Raw genomic sequence first — 21,162 nt, 5'->3', positions numbered from 1 at the left:
TTATTATAAGACAAATTCTTTCCGTCATGCAGTTTAACATTTAAAACAACCCGACAAGGTGAGTTACAATAAAAAATTCTAGGCAGCAGTGATTAAGCCACTACTTGTATGCCCACTTTCAGGTCAGGAAATAGACGTAGTGAGTTTAAGTGTTGCAAGAGTTGAAATTTGAAGCCGAGGCTTTCTGATTCCAGCATGTATCTCCTAACGAGTATGCAATAGAGAACAATAAGCCAAGGATCAAGTTGAATACTCATTTTTTAGTTGGGTAAACCAAACAGAAAAAGGTTTGAATGGATTTTCTCAAAATCACAGAGCAATTTAGGAGCAGCTGGAAAGAAATTCTGCTAGCTAGTGTGATTGCCTTGCACTATAATCAATGTACAGATGGTCCCCAGTGATGGTTTGACTTTACAATGATGCTAAAGCAATGTACATTCAGTAGAGTTCGTACTTTGCATTTTGGTCTTTTCTCAGGCTAGTGATGTGCAGTGTGACATTCTCCTGTGACGCTGGGCAGTAGCAGCCATAGCTCACAGGCAGCCGCAGGCTCGTGAGCATAAACAACTGATGGACCAGCAACCATTCTGTACCTACACAACCATATGTTTTTCATTTTCTCTGTCATGTTCAATGAATTACATGAGGTGCTCAACACTTTATTATAAAATAGTCTTTGCATTAGGTGATTTTGCCTGACTATAGGCTATTTTAAGTGTTCTTTGTAAGTGTTCTGAGCATATTAAAAGTAGGCTAGGCTAAGCTGTGATATTCTACAGGTGAGGTGAATTAAATGCATTTTTGACTTAGGATATTTTCAATTTATAATTGTAGGATGTAGCCTCATCGTAAGTTGAAAGAGATCTGTATTCCAAAGTTAGGAGGAATGACTGGCCATTTGGAAAGTAGACAATTACCACTTAGGTTTGATGGGGAAAAGTAATTTTTATCAGGTAAGGATTTGTAGTTAGTTTTTCTGGTTTGTTTTGTTTTGTTTTGCATTTAATCACAGCAGTAACAAATTGCCACAAATGTAGTAGCTTAAAACAACATACTGTTATCATCTCACAGTTCTATACATGAGAAGTCCTATGGGCTTGGCTACTTTCTCTGTTCTGGGTCTCATCAGGCAAAAGTCAAGGTGTTGGTAGAGCTGTGCTCTCTTCTGAAGGTTCTGGTGAGAATCTGCTTCTGGACTCATTCAAACTGTTGGCAAAATTCAATTCCTTGAGATCTCCATTTCCTTGCTGCCTGTTAGCTTGAGGGCCACCTTTACCTCCTAGAGGTCTCTTTCTGGTCTTGCACATGGGCTCCCATGTCGCTTAGCCAGCAGCAGTGCAGCAACTCCTTCTGTCACTGTGTCTCTTCTGCTTTTTTCTCCTGCTGCATCTCCTTCAGCCTTCCTCTTCTACTTTGAACTGCTTAGTTTAGGCCTACCAGAAAAATTCGTGATAATCTAAGATAATCTTCCTATTTTAAGGTCCATAACCTTAAAATCACAAATTCTGGGGATTGGACATGGAAATCTCTGGAGACTCATTATTCTGCCCACCACAGGATTCTTCTGTCTAGCCCACTGGTTCTCAACTCTCGCTGTATATTCCTGTATCATCTGGGAAACTTGACAAAATACTTATCCCCAGACCCCAGTCAAGATGAACTGAATCTAAATTTCTTGTAGTACAATCCAGGTGGTGATTTTTTTTAAGGTGTCAGAAAATTACAGTATACTTGAGAGGGTTGAGAACATCCCCAAATACCAGGTTTCTTCAACTTGATTAAATTCATTTTTGTAAATAATCCACTCAAAACATACTTTCTGTATACCCTCTTTATGCCCCTGCTCTGTTAGGGTTTGGAGTCACAGAGATGGGCACGATGCATGTCCTCTTCTTCCTGTGATCACAATCTAGTGGCACAAACAGTACAAAAGAATAATTACAACACTACATGAAATATTTTAAAATAGATATTTGAATAACTTGCTCTGGGAGTTCTGAGACAGTAAGTGTGCCTGAGAATGTTATAGAATATTTTGCTTGATATATACTTGATAGTTTTTGTTTTTTCAAATACCCTGGCCAATACCTAGAGACAAAAGAATATAAGTGTGTCCAGGTTGCAGCACGGCCCAATGAGGATGATATATTTAAATGGTGCTCCCCCAGATTTAACAAGCCATGAATTTCCTTGGGTGCTTACAAAAAAATGCAGGCTCCCATGTTCTTCTCTGGAATATTCTGATTCAGAGAGTGTGTTGTGGGGCCTAGACAGTCTAACATGCTCACGTTCTGATACAGGTGACGCATTAACCTACACTCTGAGGAACACTGGCTTATGCTACAGCAGTGATTTGGCACCTGTTCATTCAGTAACGAAAGCCCAGGGCTTATTACGACAAAGGACTTACAGTTTGAATTTCTTACATCAGTAGCAGATCTTCAGTAAAGAGAAGTTTCTTTATATTTTAATTTAATTTATTTTAATTTTCTTACTGTTTCACATATTGAAAGTCTCAGGAACATTCCAGGTCAGGAGGGGCATGGAGAATGAAAATCTTACACTGGCATTTCTTTCTCAAAGACACCAGTGGAAGTAAAGACCATCATTTGTAAAAGTCATTCTAGCACAAAGACTTAGGTTTTGCCAAAAAATAAGCAGTGAGGAGAGCATAAAAGGTAACCAGGACCTTGTACCCTTTTCTCAGTGGCACAATCTGTTCCACATGCTGGAGAATGACAGAGAGAAGTTTTCATTTGCCATAGAGGTAGGAAATATAGGGACTGGAGAAGAAGAGTACTTTTTCCTTGTTTTGATCCAGCAGAAATGTAGCTTGATTAAAATGCCATAAAGGAAGGCATGCACTGGATAGGGAACAGCCTCACTTTGCCCACACAAAGGTTTGGGATACTTAATGGCAAATTAGATACGTGTGGGAAAAGCTTCTGCTAGCCAACTTTATAGTGACTGGATAAATAAATGGAGAAGAGGATATGGCTTAGGGCCTGTGAAAATCCAAGATATTTTGGAAATGGAGGAATGGAATATGAAAGTTGGGTTTTTTCCTCAATCTTAGAGTGAATATACACTTTTAATATTAGGGCTGGGTGATGACTCAACTAAAAATAAGAATTATTATTAAGAAAAATAAGTTAATGGAAATTGTGTATAGGTATAATAAAAATTTGAGAGATTAAGAAGCAAGTTTGAAAGGCACTGGATTAATGTTTTTGTGTTCTGGTAAGTTAGTATTGATTAAGGCACACTGATTTATAATATTTATGTAGAATAAAGTATGTTTTCACACTGAAGTAAGCCAAGAAGATTGGTTAAAATTTGTGAACTTGGAAATGTAGAACCGTAAAACATGTAGAACTGTCTTGTCCGGCAGATCTATTGTGATTTTAAGAAATGAACCCAGAGTGATTTTACATAAAATCTTGATTGACTAGGAAGCTATGTTTCAAAAGTTATTTGAGGCTTTAAGTCAAAGTTCTTTCTGTTATGAAATAAATCATTTTAATTTTATTTTGGTGATTCTTTGGGCAAGAAGCCTATTTAGAAATAAGCTATTTTTTATTCCATGTGTACAGTAAAAAAGTTATTTTGTTTGAGTAGTAGAACCAAATCTCCCATTTAATTTTGAGGAATGAAAATAAAATAATATTTATAGGATCCATGAGGCTAGCAGTTAGAAAGAGAAAATACCAGTGACTACTGCTGGCACTATTGTGATACAGATTCACTTACGAGTTTCAATTAGAGCTTTCTCAGTTTTGAAAAAGTCCTTTTCCCATTAAGCAAACCTAAGCTCACTTGGAAAAATCCACGGCCAGATTTAGTCATTTAACTTGACCTCCTTTAATTATGTACTGGATCTTTCCTCACAACTGAGCAGGAACTAATATATTTCACTAGGCAACATGCGACTCAGTGATCAATCAATAATTTAACCAGATCTGAGAAATTTATACTAATTTACTTAACAGCTTTGGTCAATTAATATTAAGTATATTTTAGCAAAAATAAATTTGGAATAAGCTAAATATAGAAGAGAGAACCTCTTGCTGAATGAACACATGAGAGGTCATATGCTAAGAACCAATGAGCGAAACCATGAGTTAAACATACTTCTGATAATAATCATGCCATCACACACACCAATATGAGACTCAACCTAAACTGACTTTCAGATATATCTGCAGTGGTGGTATCTTCATGCCCAGTCATGATACTTCTGTAATTGACCTAGGGAACTCTTGGTGAAAGGGGTGATTCTTGCATGATTACCACTCCCCACTGGCAGGGTCCTTTGTAGAGCAGATGACTCAGCTGAATTGGATTGCCACATAAAATGGACATTGCCAGATCTAATGAAGAGTACAGGTATCTACCATGTGTTTGGAAGATTGCCACTCAAACTTCTGCTGCATCCTTTATAAAACCAGAGACCAGAGACCTGCCCCCTTGGTTGGGAGTATTACAAGTTTACACAGTGCAAAATACAGTCTTGTTCCTAGTAGCACATTTTCCAGATTACTACAGAATAAGATGAAGAAGGAAAGCTATAAAAATGGAATTACTTGTGTTGATATATATTTTGTGAGTTGAATAAATCATTCAACTCAGATTATTGGTGCCAGGATGATCTACTGAACACTAAGGGATATTTCACTAAGATACTTTTTGGAACTCTGACTTTGAAACCTACTAGAAAAGCAACAAAAGTAACTGCTGGTTTTGGATACAATTTTTTCAAATATGCTGGATATACGAATATTCCAAACATGTTTTTTGAGATATTTTTCCCCTTCAGTTTTTTAGCCCATAGACACATTGCAGGTAATTTAATCCTGACACGTGTAAATCATCAAAGCATTGTTTTATAAAAACCTATCTGATTTCCAAAGAAAATGATATTTCTTTACATTCTTATCTGTATGTTTCAGTGTTGTATGTATTTAATACAGAAAAATGTGAACTACTGATGTTTTAAATTTGGCTTAAGCTTTATGATTTCTAAAGACAGTACAGTAAACTACTGTTTGTTTGATATCCAAACATCCACAGAACTCAAAAACTGAATAAAGAACTTTATTTTGTAAGAAAGTAAACATACTGATTAGAACTTTCCCCCCAATTTTCACTGTCAGTACAGATGCAAACTCTATCTAAAGACTTCTAATAGAAGAAATGACTCTTGACTAATAGTTATGATTAGTGTTCCTGATTATAAGCTGAAAATCCTAAAATACTTTATTGTTTCATTTTTTTCCATTCATTTATACAGCAAATGTATATTAACTACCAGACACAAAGGATACAAAGATCAATCAGATATGGTTCCTTCCCAGCTAGGAAAATAGATATAAGTAACTAAGACTAATAACATTTCAATAAATGATTTGATAAAATTATTCAAAGGAAGTTTAAACTGTAGTTTAATTTAAAAGCTTTTTATCAAATTCTAGTTCTTTGAAATTTATCTAAGTAAAATATTGAGTTAATCTCTCAGTGTCTTGACCATCCTAGGATAAATGAGTTGATGTAAGTTTCTCCATATAACGGAAAACAACAAATATTTGTGACAAAACTCAAACATATTGTAAGCAAAGAGACTTTTTAAAATTGGAGTAGCTTAATAAAAATATCATTTTAATAGTGGTATTTTCTTTGAAAAGTCAGTTTATCATGGAAATGATTTTGGCTCATTAAAATAATATTAAATTACTATACCAATCAATATTTCAGGTCATGACCTCTGGATTTAAAAACTCAAGATAATATTGAATATGATCCAAGAGAAAATGTGATTTGAGACTGGAGACAATTGTGCTTGTAAGTATTGGAAAATTAGATTTTTCTCATGATACAACGTAATAAAAACTAAAATATCAACTCATTAATTACTGAATTATAAAAATTTTGATCCTGTTACATGATTTTTATATCTAAAATTAATGCAATTCTTCCTGTTTTTTGGCTGTATTTTTAAGATCATAATAATAAAAACCCTGATAGAAGAGAAGACATTATTCAGAAGATTGCTACAATTAAAAAGAAAAGCTTCTTCTAGGTGAGTCATTAGCGAGTGGAAGCAATGGCATAGATTCTATGTGCTAGTTAATGGTGTGCTCTCATTGCATGGGATAATGAAAAAACAGGAAAGGTTTTTATAATTCTTATTCTAACACTTGCCCTATAATAAAAATCATGACACATTTCTTAAAATTAAATCTCAGTTCATAGTTCACTGGCAAATATCTATTGATTAGAATGTTTTATTTTCTCAGAAAATTATTATATTTTATGACTACCCCATGGTTATTTGTATTTCATAAAACTACTGCCAGAATAAGGTTGTTGGTAGACCTTAAAGGGGGTAAGCATTGTATACTTGACCCCTGCAATGTTTGTCTCTTAGAATTAAGAAGATAGCAGGGAATTGTTATCTACCACTAGAAATACTTAACAGAAATACTTTTATTTGCTATTGTCCATCTCCTATAACCTTATTTTAATAATGTAGATGACTTAAGGAATCTTTTATTTCCTGATTTTAAAAAATTGAATCCTGCAGTGAAGAATAATTTCTGTTAAATTATAAGGCAATTCTTATGGCTTATGGATGCTAGTTCTTGAGAAATTGGTCCCAATACAATTTTCTCCCTGAAATTGTTGAAGGATCAGAAAATCAAAATGAAATTAATGCTTATAGGAAATAAAGGCAAACTTTATAGTAAAACATGTGGTCAAAATTTGTGCTTTTGTGTTCTTGTGAAACTATTTTGATACTTTAATTATTTTACTCCAATTTTGGTAAAAGTAAAGAAAGATGTTTTCTAATTACTTTAAAAAATCTGTAAGAGGCTTTCTTGCCTGTAAGACAAATTAAATTAAAATGTGTTTAATTAAGCTCTTTAGTACTTTAAGTCACTATGCTCTTCATATTTGTAATATGTAAGACAAAGCCTTAAAGCAAAATTACTGTGTAGTTTTAAAATAAAATTTCCATTGAGAACCACCTTCATTTATTTCATAAATATTGATAAATTATATTTCTTTTATTTTCTATTGCAGTTTGATTTATATTATATAGCTTGTTTCATTTTGGCTTTAATGATGGAGAAGAAGTGCATCCTGTGTTTTCTGTTTCTCTTGCCTTTTTTTATGGTAAGCACAAATTCCCCTAATGTATCTCCCTATCTCTGATTCTTTCTGTTTTAACTTCCAGTATATCCATAATTGATGAAGGTAATAACACAAAATTACGTGTAGTGATTTGATGCATAGATTACATACCTTTTAATATCTAATCAACATGGCAATAGTTTATTTCCCTTCAGTACACATTTTTAGGCTTTTGTCTTACAACAAGCAGTTGAGGGGTGTAAAAGAGAGGAAGGAAAATGGATACAAATATGCAGACACCAGAGGAAAGTAACAGAGATTGAAAAAAAAAATGGATTGGCTCGATACTACAGTCATAAATAATAGATGAAATATTTTCAACTGTTGATTCTGAATTAGAGCTATTAAAACAGTGATTCCAACCTGTTGATTTTTCTCCCATTCTGCCAACTAACTGACTCATAGCGATTGAAAAGCAATTCAGAACCACGCACTGTTTTAAATTAATATCCTCATCCATTCATTCAGATAAGTATTAGGTGTCCGAGAGCCACTGATGCTAAGTTTGAGGCAGACATGGAAGTGAGGTGTGCACTTCTGTGTTCCTCTGCCTGCATGTGCAGGGAGAGGATGTGGGGCTGGAGGTGGAGGCTAGACTAAGATGACTAAAAACAACCACTATACTGGAGGGGCTGTGTGCCTTATACATTTAACTTTATTGTTATTTACAGAATTATTTTGTTCCTGGTTTTCTCTGTCTCTTTATACATTTACTTTTATTTTTATTTACAGAAATAGTTTTGTTCCTGTTTTTCTCTGTCTTACATGAAAACAGTGACTGTACTCTTATCTCATTATATGTAAGAGAAACTGAGAGACATAATCTCATTTAGTTCTGTGCCAGCAAATAGTTTTCTGTGGTGTTTCCAAGTAAACCACAGATTTTCAAACAAAGAAACTCAAGAAAAATATAGAAAACCTAAACAGGGCGGGGAGCAAGACTACATTCCTGTCAGCATTTGTATTGAAAACATTCTCAAGTCTAGGAACAGTCCAAAATCTACACTTCTTAGATGTTATCTTAGGTAAACAGACTAAAATTCAAGAAATAGGACTCCTGTTCCTACAGCTCCCACCCTCCTCTGAGCATGCCAATGAGCTGCACAGGCCAAAGCTGCTTCCCTGCAGGTACTTCTGTAACAGATGACCAGTCTGATTACTGTAATTTAAGGAATTGTGACCGGTTCTCTTGAATTCATTCAGACAATGTGCAAATGTGAGTTTTTAGGTAAGAATAAAAATGATATTGAGTTTATGCAATTCTCTAAATGTTATGAGAACAGGAGAAAAACAACTTTTCTTAATGTTGTAAATTTCCATTTATTACTTGTGCAGCACAACTGCTGCATAAATCTTTATTAAGAACTTAAAACCAATCAAAGAATGAAAGAGTTAATGTTCATTGTTGGTGAGGTGATGGTGAGACTTGGGTGGTGCCATACACTAGGGGAATATTACCATTTAAATTTAAGTTTAAATTAAATTCAACTTCCTGCTAGAGAACAGAAAATCAAGAATAAGGGACAAATAACAGTAGAAAGATAACTGCTTACGGAAAATAGTTAATAGAAAGAACGCAAAAGCAAAGAAGAAATAAGGCTGAAGAGAAGTTTATATAGTCTTCATGTTACAAAACAGGAGAAAAGTCATGTAGAAATTAAAGCATAAGTGAAGCTTAAAATACTTCTACTGAAGTGGAAGAATATACCTATATACTTCGTCTAAAACCACCTATATACCTTTTCTAAAATCTTTATTGATGTGCATACAATAAAAATTCTATTTTCCAACATCATAAATGAACATGTCATTATTTTGATTATCATAAATGAACATGTCATTATTTTGATTATCAAAATGTAATGATAAAAACAGCAGTGATTTTGAGCAGTTACCATGTGCCAGATACTTCCCCTTTGCTATCCTGATGTTATTTTATTCCATTTTACAATAAGAAAGCAGAGGCTTAGAGAGGATAAATATCTTGCCTACATTCCCAGAGCAGTAAAACATAGAGGTGGATTTTGAATACAGCTGTCTACATTCCAGAATACTTGTCCTGGAGCTGGCTCCCACAGGCTTCTGAGAGGAGACTGTGGACTATGCTTCTCAGTGCTGCCACTGGCAACTCTTGTTGATGGATCGAACTTGGACATGGTGGGGATATTTACACCATGGGAATTGGCAAACCCTACATATCAGGAATTTCCCCCCAGAGTCTGCTGACCATGCAGCACATCACTGCTTTTACTGTTTTCCACTGTGATAGACTGACTCTGACAAATAGTCTCACAATTCTGAAATTTTATTATTTTTATTCCCTTAGATTCTGGTCAAAGCAGAATCAGAAGAAGAGGAACCTGACGGCTCAATTCAGTTGCCTGTTACTAGAAATAAAATCATGACAGCTCAATTTGAATGTTACCAAAAAATTATGCAAGACCCTATTCAACAAACAGAAGGTAAACATGACTAATTTTAAATGCATTTGATATATTTTTAAAAAGAAAACTACCCCATTACATCATTGTGGGTTCCTTAGTTTCATTCTTAAAAATGGGTTAGTTGCTATTTTTTCTGGTATATGTGCAGTTTTAATTATTTATTTATGAAGAATATCTTATAACATAATTAATCTTGCTCCTTTTAAAAAATTCTAATAAAAATATGTGCAACAGGGAAGGTTTTACTAACTTTTTATGGTATATTTAAAATTTCAAACATGTATGTGTTTTGAATTAAATCAGTGACAATTGAGGGGGAAGGTATAGCTCAGTGGTACAGTGCGTGCTTAGCATGCATGAGGTCCTAGGTTCAATCCCCAGTACCTCCATTATAAATAAGTAAATAAAAACCTAATTACCTCCCCCCCCCCAAAATCAGTGACAGTTGATCTTCAGTTTTGTATTTCTTTCTTTTCACAAGCTGCTTGATAGGCGCTTCTCAATAAAATGGCACACACACACACACACATATATTTTGCATAACATACACTTTGTATAGTACATTTGGTAGTAAAGCTAATGACGTCACATTTATTGAGCACCTACTAAGTGCCATATATTTGTCTCAGTTCTGAGGATATAAAGAAGAGTAGCACAAGTAGAGTTGCCAAATTTAGCAAAAAGAAAACCAAAAACAAGCCCTGTGTTTTATCTGCCAACTCTAAAGACAGGGTTATCTTCAAACTACAAGATGCAAAACTCATAGTGTAATAAGCAAAATGGTTTTTTAGATATTTTAAAATATTTAAACCATCAGTGGAAACAAAATTTTTGAAATTTGAGGGAAAATACTTGATAGTATAAAATACAATGTTTGTTATATATGTGAAATGTTAAAAGTAGGTTATTATTAATATTTGTAACTGTCAAAATGAACTTGCTTGTGAGAAAGAGAAAGCAGCAATTTTTTCACATTGGTCAAGTCCTTAACCTTAATATAACTGAATAATATAATTTTTTCATCTTTGGAGATATAGTTAGATATCTGCCCAAATATTTTTATTACTATTATATAGTTATATATGTTATTAGTTTAAAACTATTGAATTAATGCCTTCCAAATCATCTAGATACATATTAAAGTAAGCTTCAAATCTAATTGTTGAACAATAGGAATATATTTATGAGGGTTTTGTAATAAAATAATTTTGTGATTAAACTATGTTTAAGGTTAGTGCACAGTCTTCTTGGAGCTTCATAATGCACTTTATAATTTTAAATACTCTAGAAAATCTTGTGATAAAGAAACATTTTTGTTTTAACTTCATGTTTTTCAAGTCTATTTGACCCCAGAAGTTTTTTAAGTGGAATACCTACTCATGTGCCCACTCAAATGATATACAACACAGTCAAAAAAACTTCTGGATCTTCAATCTGTCATGCTGCCAGTGCTGTCCTTAATCAGGTGGAATCTTCTGGAAAAGTCATAAGGACTTGTTTGAGATGCTTTCTAAAATGATATCAGGAAATTTTTTCTCTAATAGGCCACAAAATGCATTTCATTTAGTAATATGTGGACAAAAACTATCTAGATAAGAAAACTATTTTAATAATAAAACTATTTGAAAAATTCAGGAGAGAATACTAAGATTATCTGAGGTTTTTTTAAAAAAAACTAGAATTATTTAGATTTCAGGCCAATAGATTTTTTTTCTACTTCCATGAAGCCTAGATTGATTCTGAGATTGCTGTACAAATCTGTTAAAAATAATAAACATCTCATGGAACATTCAAATTTCCATGTGTGCTTACCTAACAAGGCAGAAAATTACTTTCTTTGATTACAGACTAACATTGGAATGTTGTCATTTTATTTTTCTATGACTTCAAAAAACTATTTTTTTTTATGTAAGAGATTCTTTCTCTTAATGTTAGTAAGAGAAAAATGTGAGTATATTAAACACTCTACTCCATTTAAAAAGAAAAGGAAGGAAGGAAGAGCTAGAATTTAGTGGAGGGACCTAAATAAGTATGTGTCAGGGTTAATGTGGTGAAGTAGGAAATACTAGAATATTAATCTGTTCACTTCAGAAAATACTGTATCTTGCTCTAAGAACAGAGTTTCTAAAATATAACATGTTTCCAGTGTCCCATATTGTTTTAATTGCAAGCATAGGGATACTAATTAACCACTATTTTATAGTTAAGGACAACCAGGAAAGACCATTTGATTTACTGAATAAACAGCTACCTTTGAGAATTAGAACTGAAACTAAACTTCTTATAAATTTTTTCACATATTCCTAAACTTAACAATTAGTTATTCTAATAATTACTTGATGAAAAAAATCCAAGTAATTGCTCTAGATTTTATATGATGTCTTCATTTTCAGTAGACATCTTCATTCCATGTCAGTGTAAGTCCACCACTGCGTCTTTATATATAACTACAGGGAGTTAGTAAGCCCTAATTTTTACTTCCCCCTTGAGGTATTTACTGCAACAGAACCTGGGATGGATGGCTGTGCTGGAATGATGTTGCCGCAGGAACGGAATCAATGCAGCGCTGCCCTGATTACTTTCAGGACTTTGATCCTTCAGGTAAAGCAGAAATTTGTTTAGAAATCTCCTCGACATCTATTTAATAAACCGTAGGTTAACTAAATTATTGTTTCCTTTTTTCCTTTTTAATGTTGAAGAAAAAGTTACAAAAATCTGTGACCAAGATGGAAACTGGTTTAGACATCCAGAAAGCAACAGAACATGGACAAATTATACCCAATGTAATGTTAATACACATGAGAAAGTAAAGGTATGTAATAATTATAAATTAAAATTTAACTTACAGTATCTATTTAAAAAGTTAGTTACCAATACAGTATTGGGGAAATTTTAGCTAGTGTTCATTCCACTTTAAAGGCTTTTCATAATAAAGACAATGAAGAAAATAGCTTTGTAAAACAATTATTATTGATTTGGTCATTACACTGAGGAAGCAACCTTACTAGATAATAGTGTACTTACAAGTCAATGTCTCAGTATTGGAATTTCACGTTTTCCAAAGAAAACATACTTTTAAAGTGTAAGAAAAAGGAAGATTTTCATTTGTGGTGGAATTTCTAGAATTACATTCAGGAGTTGTATTCAAGTAAACAAGATAAACCCAGTAGGGCTTAAACAGTTCTATCTGTCCCTCAGCAGAAGGCTTGTTTTCTGACTGGCTGTCAGGTCACTGGCACTGGCATTCTCACTTTTAACACCATACATTAAAGTCAAGGTTAGTCACAGTTCGTCACAACAATAAAACTGTGCTACAAAGTGTCTGCATATATTTGCATGTGAGTGTATGTGGAGGCTGTTTGTCACAGAGATTAAAATTGAACCCTGATGTCTGAGTTCCTATTTCTGCCCCTTACCAGCTGTGACCTTGGGCAAGCCTTCACTTTTCCCTGCCTCAGTCCCCTCTTGTATAAAATGAGGATAATAAACCCACCCCTAGGGTATTCATAAGAATTGACCTCATACAAGGAAAATACGTAGAAGACTACCAAGCATATAGTAAACACATGATAACTGTCAGCTATCATTACAGTTATTAATCATGTATTCTTTACTTATTCAGAGAAGGGCTTGAAGGGAATTATAAAAATGCACAATAATACAGTAAGTTACAAGCAAATAGAATAAAGACAAAAATCAAACAGAAAAAGTCAAAACCAGGAGAAATAACTTATTTGTATAGATCAGAATTTCCCCATAAATTACTATATTGAGATTTATTTCAGAGCCTCAAATTGGTCAAAGGAAAAAACAAATCCAGTTGGGAAAGTAAGCCTTATCTGGCATTTAAATCTAAACAAACAAAAATCATTAAATAGCACTTTATTTATGGTGTACAAAGTGATAGAGTGAAAATTGTCAATACACTTCAAAATTTAAAATGCTGGTTTTATATATTACACCAACCTAGATCAAGAAAATTAATCCTTCATTTATTTAATTAACCTCTAATTTTTAAATAAAAAGAGCAGACAATTTATAAATCACTTAATAAATTTGAACAGATATTTTACATTCTAGTTGTATTTAAATATTTATTGATTTGCAAGCTAAATGGTAAGGCTACCATCACATGTTTTTAAAAATATAATTTATTTCATTGATTTTGAGCTTATACACATAGAATTATTGTACTGACATGTACCTTAAATTTTTTGTTTATGTAAATTACAGACAGCATTGAATTTGTTTTACCTGACTATAATTGGACATGGATTATCTATTGCATCACTCCTTATCTCACTTGGTATATTCTTTTATTTCAAGTAAGTACATGTAAAATATTTTTTTCAATTTAATTGTCTTTGGTGAATGCAGTGTCATATGCATGTTTATGTCATGCTGATAAAATATGTGAAAAGTAGATGATTTATAATGTTTGAAATAAATTATGTTGACTTTATCTTGACTTTATAAAATATAGAGAAAGGAGACTGATGAAACATCTGAAGCCAATTTTACAAAATTAGTACACCTATAAGAATGAAGTCATGTATTAAGAAGGGAGCCAAAACCAATATGTAAATCTATCTGTATTTGCTCTGGAAACTGCCAAACATTATAGGCCTCCCTAATTAAATTTTTGGCTTCTTGGTCAATTTTGGTATCAGGATACAAGGTACATTATAGAAACTGGTATTTTGTGTAAATTATAGACATGGCATGTAATATATACTGTTAAAAATAATAATTTCAATATATTATGATAGGTTATTTTTCCTGGTTTGGGGAAGGAGAGTCGATTTCAATTTCTTGATTCAACCAATTGACAGTGATTTTTTTTAATTGATAGGAAGGTAAATTCTAAAACATGCATACATTATTTTATGCATTAACATGATTTTCATAATTTTGATCACCCCCTAGTAACGACAATGCAGTGTAAAGAGCAAGTTGCAATATTTTATTATGTGTTCATCACCATTGCCGTTGCCTTCCTCTTCCTCTTCTGCCTCCTCTTCTTATTTTCCCCCTTTTCCTCCCTTGCTCCTTCTTCCTGCCGCTCCCCCACCCTCTTCCCCCTCCCCCCTTTTCCTCTTTCCCCTTCTTCAGCAACCATCTTGTAACACTAGCAGTTTCAGAACCAGCTAAAGTAGTAGCACATCAAAATATCCAAATCTACAAGTTATTAGACAGCTGGATGTTAGGTTGATATGTAACTGGAATACTAGCTTTTAGTCCATAGTCCATCAGATATTCAGAGTACATCATATAATATATGAACCAACCAACATTATCTCTCATGGGTTCAAAATCATGGAAATCTACAGATTGCATTTTGTAAAAAAGTGTATCAAAATACATTGAAAATAATTTTTATACTAAAATATGGAAATCATTTCTTAAAGAATTAAATTTACTATATTATATTTTGCAACAAATTTCCAAACTGTTCTTGCTCAAATCAAGTTGTTAGTTCTCAGTCACTGCCTTTATAATTAGTTATGTAATATCAGTTGCTTATATACAGTTTATTAAAACTTCATGTCTTTACCCTTGCACACACTCTTTCTTATCTTTTGCAAGACTTTTGAAGTGAATACTATCTTTGGAGTAGGAAAAATTTCATTATGACTTTCTAATAGATTAAAAATATCTGTTCTAAAATATGGAAAATAAACCATTTTCCAAAGCGACAATTTTTAAATAAAGTCCACAGGGCTACAGTGATATATTATTTATGCTAATTGACAAAGTAAAACAATGCTACCGATGCTAACAAACTTACTGGTAAAATATGGCAATAAAACTTAGTTAATATTCAATTTAATGAATTTAAAAACACAAAATGAAATTAAAATTTCAAAATCTCAGTATAAGCTTAAGATAAAGTTCTTTTTTCCAAGAATATGAAAACGAATATATGTATGTGTATGTATGACAGACATTATGCTCTACACCAGAAATTGACACAACATTGTAAACAAAATCTTTACAATTTAAAAATGAAAGGTATCTAAATTTGAAAAAAATTACTCTCTTGCATCTTGGAACTAAATGATGAAAGTAATTTCCTTAAACCTATGCAATATTCTAGAACTCAGGTTTTCAGTTCATGAAAATTACGTATTACCACACATACAAACACAGAAAGAATTAATTTAAATGTAACTAATATTAGCTAAGATTCTTCTTTTTCACATTAAGAGTTTTACAACCATGACTAAGTATGAAGTAGATCAGCCTCTACCCTTGGGGAAAAAAGTTATGTTTTAAGTATTTCTAGCTTCAGTAAAAAGAATACAACCATTAATTTAAAACAAACCATAATCCAGAAACAAGAATTGCACTTAAATTTGCAATATTTTTTAAATATTGAAAATAATTTAAGCATATCACTGTTTTTTAAATAAAGAAATATATACATCTATAATCCTAATATCCAACTGAGTAATTTCAGGTATTTTTCCAGTTCTGTTTCATATCCATTTGTTTTTACTGAGTTTTTATTGTAATGTACAAATTATTTTAACTATTTTTATAACAGCATTATACAGTTCTTTCCATGTCACTAAGAAGTTAAAACAACCATTTAATTGGCTGATTAATATTCCATTTAGTAACTTGACAAAAGTTTACTAAATCATTCTTCTATTTTCGAATGTTAGCATTGCTTCCGATTTTTCCTATTAATAAAAAACACTGCAATGGACATTTTCAGTCCTAACTTTTCCCATATTTTGCACTATTGATTTCTTGGTCACAGAGTGTATATCTTTTTATGGCTCTTGAAATACATCATCTTCGGAGTATTTCAAAATCAACATGTTTGAAACAAATTCACAATATCTACCACTTCTTACCCCAAAGTAGTTTTTCTCTCAGAGTGACCCATCTTTACAAATACCACCACCAGCAATCTACTTGCCTTAGCCATAAATTTAGGAGCAATCTGTGATACCTTCTCAGCTTTCCTCCCTATCATTCTCTCCTTATAACTCTGTGGATAGAACCTCCTAACAGCTCTCCAATCTATCCAATTTATTTAATCTCTTTTGCCACCCCCACGAACCTAGTCTTATTAAGCCTTAGTAAGTCCACTTTCACCACCTTCATTCAATTTTAAACACTGTAGCCAGAATATTTTCAAACATTTATGTCAAATATAGATCTGATTTTGTCATACTTTGCTTTAAAAATTTTAAGCTTCCTATTGTAATGTATATAAAATCAAAATCATTAACATATCCTATAATTGAATATCTATTCTCTTCCTGCCTTCTCTAGTCTAGTTCAATGTATTCATCTTTCAGATCTAAACTTTAGCATCATTTCCTCAGTGAAATCTTTGTGACTTTTTTTTTTAATGTAGTGTTTCTGAAACTGCAATTAGTTTGTGCTGGATGTGGAATAAATTTTTAATTACCATTTAGGAGACCACCATGTCTGCAGATTTAAAACTGATACAGCTGGGATCCTTCAGATTAAATGATCTCTTTTTATTTTGCATTGTAATAAGCCAAAATATTCAAGCACATTAAATTTCTGAAAGAACAAAGTAAAGTATAGTAATTATATTGCATGCCAAAATCAGTAGTCAAAAAAGAGAAAAAAGGTGTCCTAGAATTCCAAACCCTTTGGCCCCAATCAAGTTTGAATTTCAAGAATATAAACAAAATCCTGAACTAATTCCATGAAATCAAATGAAAAATTAGCAAAGTTTCCTCATGAAGAGTCATGATTTAATTAAACAAATGCTTGATGTGGAACAATGAGGCAGTAGTGGGACTGCCAAGTGAAAACAGTACTGCAAGCCAGAGTATACAGTAATTGTAAAGTACCCAGTTCCAGATCTCTAATCAGACCAGTCATTTACTCTGTCCACTGTGGACTGAAATTGTAAGAGGAAAAGAGGATGTCACAAGAATTGACTTATCAGGATAGTGATAAAATTGAAGCACGTAAAGTCTGCTGATCAGGGAGTCAAGGTACCAAAAATGTTAAGCCAGAAGATTTTCAGATATTAGATGTCAACCTATGAGGAATTTTGAAATGGAAGATTACTATACTGGGTTCATAGCTGGACCTCATGATTTTGCTAGTTCCAAGCCCAAGTCTGTATTTTAGTAAAGAAGATTACAAAGAAAGAATTAATTTTTTAAATCAAAATACACAATTTCAGTATCAAGAAAATTAACATTTGTGAAAGTATTCTGAAGCCTGAACGCAGTCTACATAGATAAACTATATTTATTATCGAATAAGAATTGAAAGAAAATCTGATTCAGTATTTTTATACCTGTATTTAATGTACATTGCATTAAAAAAGCCAATACTATTCAACCAATACTCACAAGTAATTTAATTCTTAATCAAAGTGTTAAAATTTAAAACTGCAGAATTAATTTATTTCCTCCATAGAAAAATACTTTTTAAAAAACTGAAATTCTGTATATACATGCTGAGTGTTTTTTTAAAGATACAATAACAAGACTCATTTCTCTTTTTAAAAGCAAGACTAGAAATTTCATGTTGCCCCAAACATTGTCCTCATGCTTCACATATAAATGGGCCTCTTTGCTTCAGAAAAAGAGCAAGTTTTCCTTTTTAAATTTGAGTACTATATGAAATAAATATATATGTTAATTGCTAAAATTTCTGTGCTTTTTAAAAAATTTGTGGCATGTTACATAGGCAAATTATTTTGCCTATACATGGAATTTGGTTCTTGGCCTCTGTGTAGAAGCAGGTATTCCCTAAACAGGCAAGTCTGGTCTCAGATTCCACCTTTGTTATATACTTGCTGCATAACATGGAGCAACTTCTTTCATTTCTCTAATCCTCATTTTCACATCTTTAAAATCCAGATTCTATTAGTATCTATATGATAGATTTAGTCTTAGGGCTGAAATAATATGTAATGCATTATTAAGTGGAAAGTCTTCTTTAGGAAAACATGTCTTTCATTGTCTATTATATTGTCTATTATTATTCTACGGTCTATTATTGTCATAGTTATTGCTCTTGATCTTTCTTATTAATCCATTAAAATATTTGTATATAAATATTTAGCCATAATAGGTATATTGTACCAGGGGGCTCTTTAAAAACAGAATTAAAGAACACAATTTCTAGTTTTACATGTACCATATTTATAAAAAATTGTTACAATGTTCATGCAGAAAAATAAGTACAAAATGAATGAAAAATTTTATAAACCAAATTAGTAGTATAATTATATTAGAAAAAACTTGTGGTTAAGTGAATTAGTCAAAAATAATAAAACTTTTTTTATGCTCATAAGGCACCATATAGCTTACTCAGAACTTGAATCCATATTAAAGAATTTATAGTCTTTGATTTTAAGATATTTTTAATATATACTCCACAGAAGTATGTACTAAAACAGGAAAAGCCACTATCTACCAAAAAACAACTACCCACTCAAACAGGAAGGGAAAGAGTATCACAGAGTTAGCTCCATGAGAGCAGGAAACATCTCTGCTTTGTTTCTGTACACATTCCAGGGTTTAGCACGTAACTTTGCACACAGTAGGCACTTAATATATTTTTAAGGAATGAAGACATAAACTGAGTTGGAAACATTTCTGGGACTGACTTTCCCATGACTTATCTGTGAACTTGGACCGGTCCCTTGAGTTTGCCTGGCATTTGCTGTCTCCAACAACAAAGAGAGGCTTTAGACCAAGACGCAACAACTCCAAGCAGGAGAAGCATCTGTGTAAAACAATATAGAATACCCTGCAGCTGGATCAGAAGACCAGGGCCGTCTCAGAAAACCCTTAACTGAATGATTGTGAAGCATGCTCATATAATCAGGAGCAGCAGAAATTTTAGCTTTCTTCCAGCTAACCTGGAAACAATTCCTAGGGGACTGATGTTTCACATAAAATCATTGTGTATAAAAAACACAAAAACAAAAACAAAAAAACTATCAATATCCCCTTTCTGCTTCTAAACCCAGTTCCTCATACTATAGTCATTCTTGCTTCGTCTTTGGTAGAGGTAACTTTTCCTTCAGTTGTTAATTGAAGGTCACTGATAAATACCAAGAACCGCACAAGAAGTTGATTTAGGATACTGTGTTATTTTTTTATTTACAGAGAGAAAAGAAAACTCTACTACTCACCCATGCTTTAAATTAGAAACAGAGAACATGAAACACTATTTACCAGATATACTTCAGTTTTATATTAGAGCCAATTAAAGGAAAGAGTCAGAGTAGGAGATAAAAAGAAAGGGAACAGAAAGGGAGGGGAAGAGAGAGAGACAGAACTTTGGGATTTGCCAAGCCCTGAGAGGCAATGACTCGTACTCATAATGATCCTTGGAAAAACAAAGCAGAACCCTTTAGATAAAAAAATAAATAAGCTTTACTGGAATTAGTTATAAATTATATTTTAATTACTGTTTAAAATCTGAGAGCATAGCAAATCTTGCTCTTACTTCCAACCCAGACAAAGGGTTCCATCTTCTTGCACATGTAGAAATCTAACTTGCATGAGGAAAAAGTGGTTCTTTGTTTTTTTTTAACCATCTTAATTTTGTTGACATTTAAAACAGGTTCCAAGTAATTTAAAAGCGAGGTTGTATATTTGCAACTATGTAGACAATGATATCAATTCTAGGTAATTCAGATAAAGTCCTAAATAAAACTCAGTAAAAAAAATCTATCCAGTTAGTAGGCCAGAGCTTTCTCAAGTTTGTAAAATAATCCTTTAATGCTTATATTTCTCCTTTTCAGTAGAAGTGACCCAAATTCTCACCTTTTTCTTTAGATCATATATGAAAATATTCAATCAACATTGTGAAGTTTTCTCTCATTTCCTGTTTCTTCATAAATCTCTTGAATTATATATAGCATGTATGGTTTTCTTCTTTAAGCTATAATTTTTCTCCTGAAAACTACTCATGATTCAATCTTTAAATTGGTTTTAAGCAAAGCTACCTATTTGAAGAAGTCCTACATTGAAACTAAGAATAAAGAGTCTTCCTCTATAAATCATACTCTGATGTACCTGTTTTTGCAAATCAGAACTATCACTTAAATCAGTTGTTTAAAACCTAGCAAATCTGCACTGTCAGAAGTTTGAGAATGGCTTAGTTCAGAAAGTCACCTAGCGGTCCTTGAATCACATACCTTTCAGTGCCCAGCCACTATCGTCCTTGCTTTCTCCACTCTTGTGGTGCATTTTATTTATTGTAAGATTGTTATGCACTACAGTTCTGAGAAATACTCTGTTCTGTTTGTTGTATGTATCCCTGGTTTCCTTCAACTTAACACTGGATATTGTTAAATTTACTATAGCTTTTCATATAATATTTTATTAGATCATACTACTTAAGTCTCTTTCCAAATTAGTGAATTTAATCAACATGTTAAAAAATCCTTCCCTCTCACGCTGAACATGATGAGAGCTGAAAACATTCCTATCCAGTCATGTTAGTCTTGGCTGGAAAGCTTTTAAAATATGTCCACTGTAATTACATAGTAAAAGCATTGCAT

General features: G+C 32.6%; 1 protein-coding gene across 5 annotated transcripts in view; it reads left to right on the top strand.

Annotated features, from left to right (window-relative positions):
- Positions 1–21,162, top strand: part of CALCRL (calcitonin receptor like receptor) — a 94,338-nt gene that overhangs the window by 48,094 nt on the left and 25,082 nt on the right. For 4 of the 5 annotated variants that reach the window (XM_072961276.1, XM_072961273.1, XM_072961277.1 and 1 more), the window contains 7 exons: positions 5,752–5,838; positions 5,997–6,071; positions 7,079–7,173; positions 9,518–9,653; positions 12,126–12,236; positions 12,335–12,447; positions 13,869–13,960. In XM_072961276.1, the coding sequence (XP_072817377.1) occupies positions 7,120–7,173; positions 9,518–9,653; positions 12,126–12,236; positions 12,335–12,447; positions 13,869–13,960 (506 nt within the window). In that variant the 5' untranslated portion in view covers positions 5,752–5,838; positions 5,997–6,071; positions 7,079–7,119. Of the gene's footprint in view, positions 1–5,751; positions 5,839–5,996; positions 6,077–7,078; positions 7,174–9,517; positions 9,654–12,125; positions 12,237–12,334; positions 12,448–13,868; positions 13,961–21,162 lie in introns of all 5 variants that reach the window. The other variant, XM_015244188.3, reaches the window with a different exon arrangement.

This window comes from Vicugna pacos, chromosome 5 (assembly GCF_048564905.1).
Source record: "Vicugna pacos chromosome 5, VicPac4, whole genome shotgun sequence".
Lineage (NCBI taxonomy): Eukaryota > Metazoa > Chordata > Mammalia > Artiodactyla > Camelidae > Vicugna > Vicugna pacos.
The sequence above is the reverse complement of the archived record's forward strand: the minus strand, read 5'-3'. Positions and strand labels throughout refer to the sequence as shown.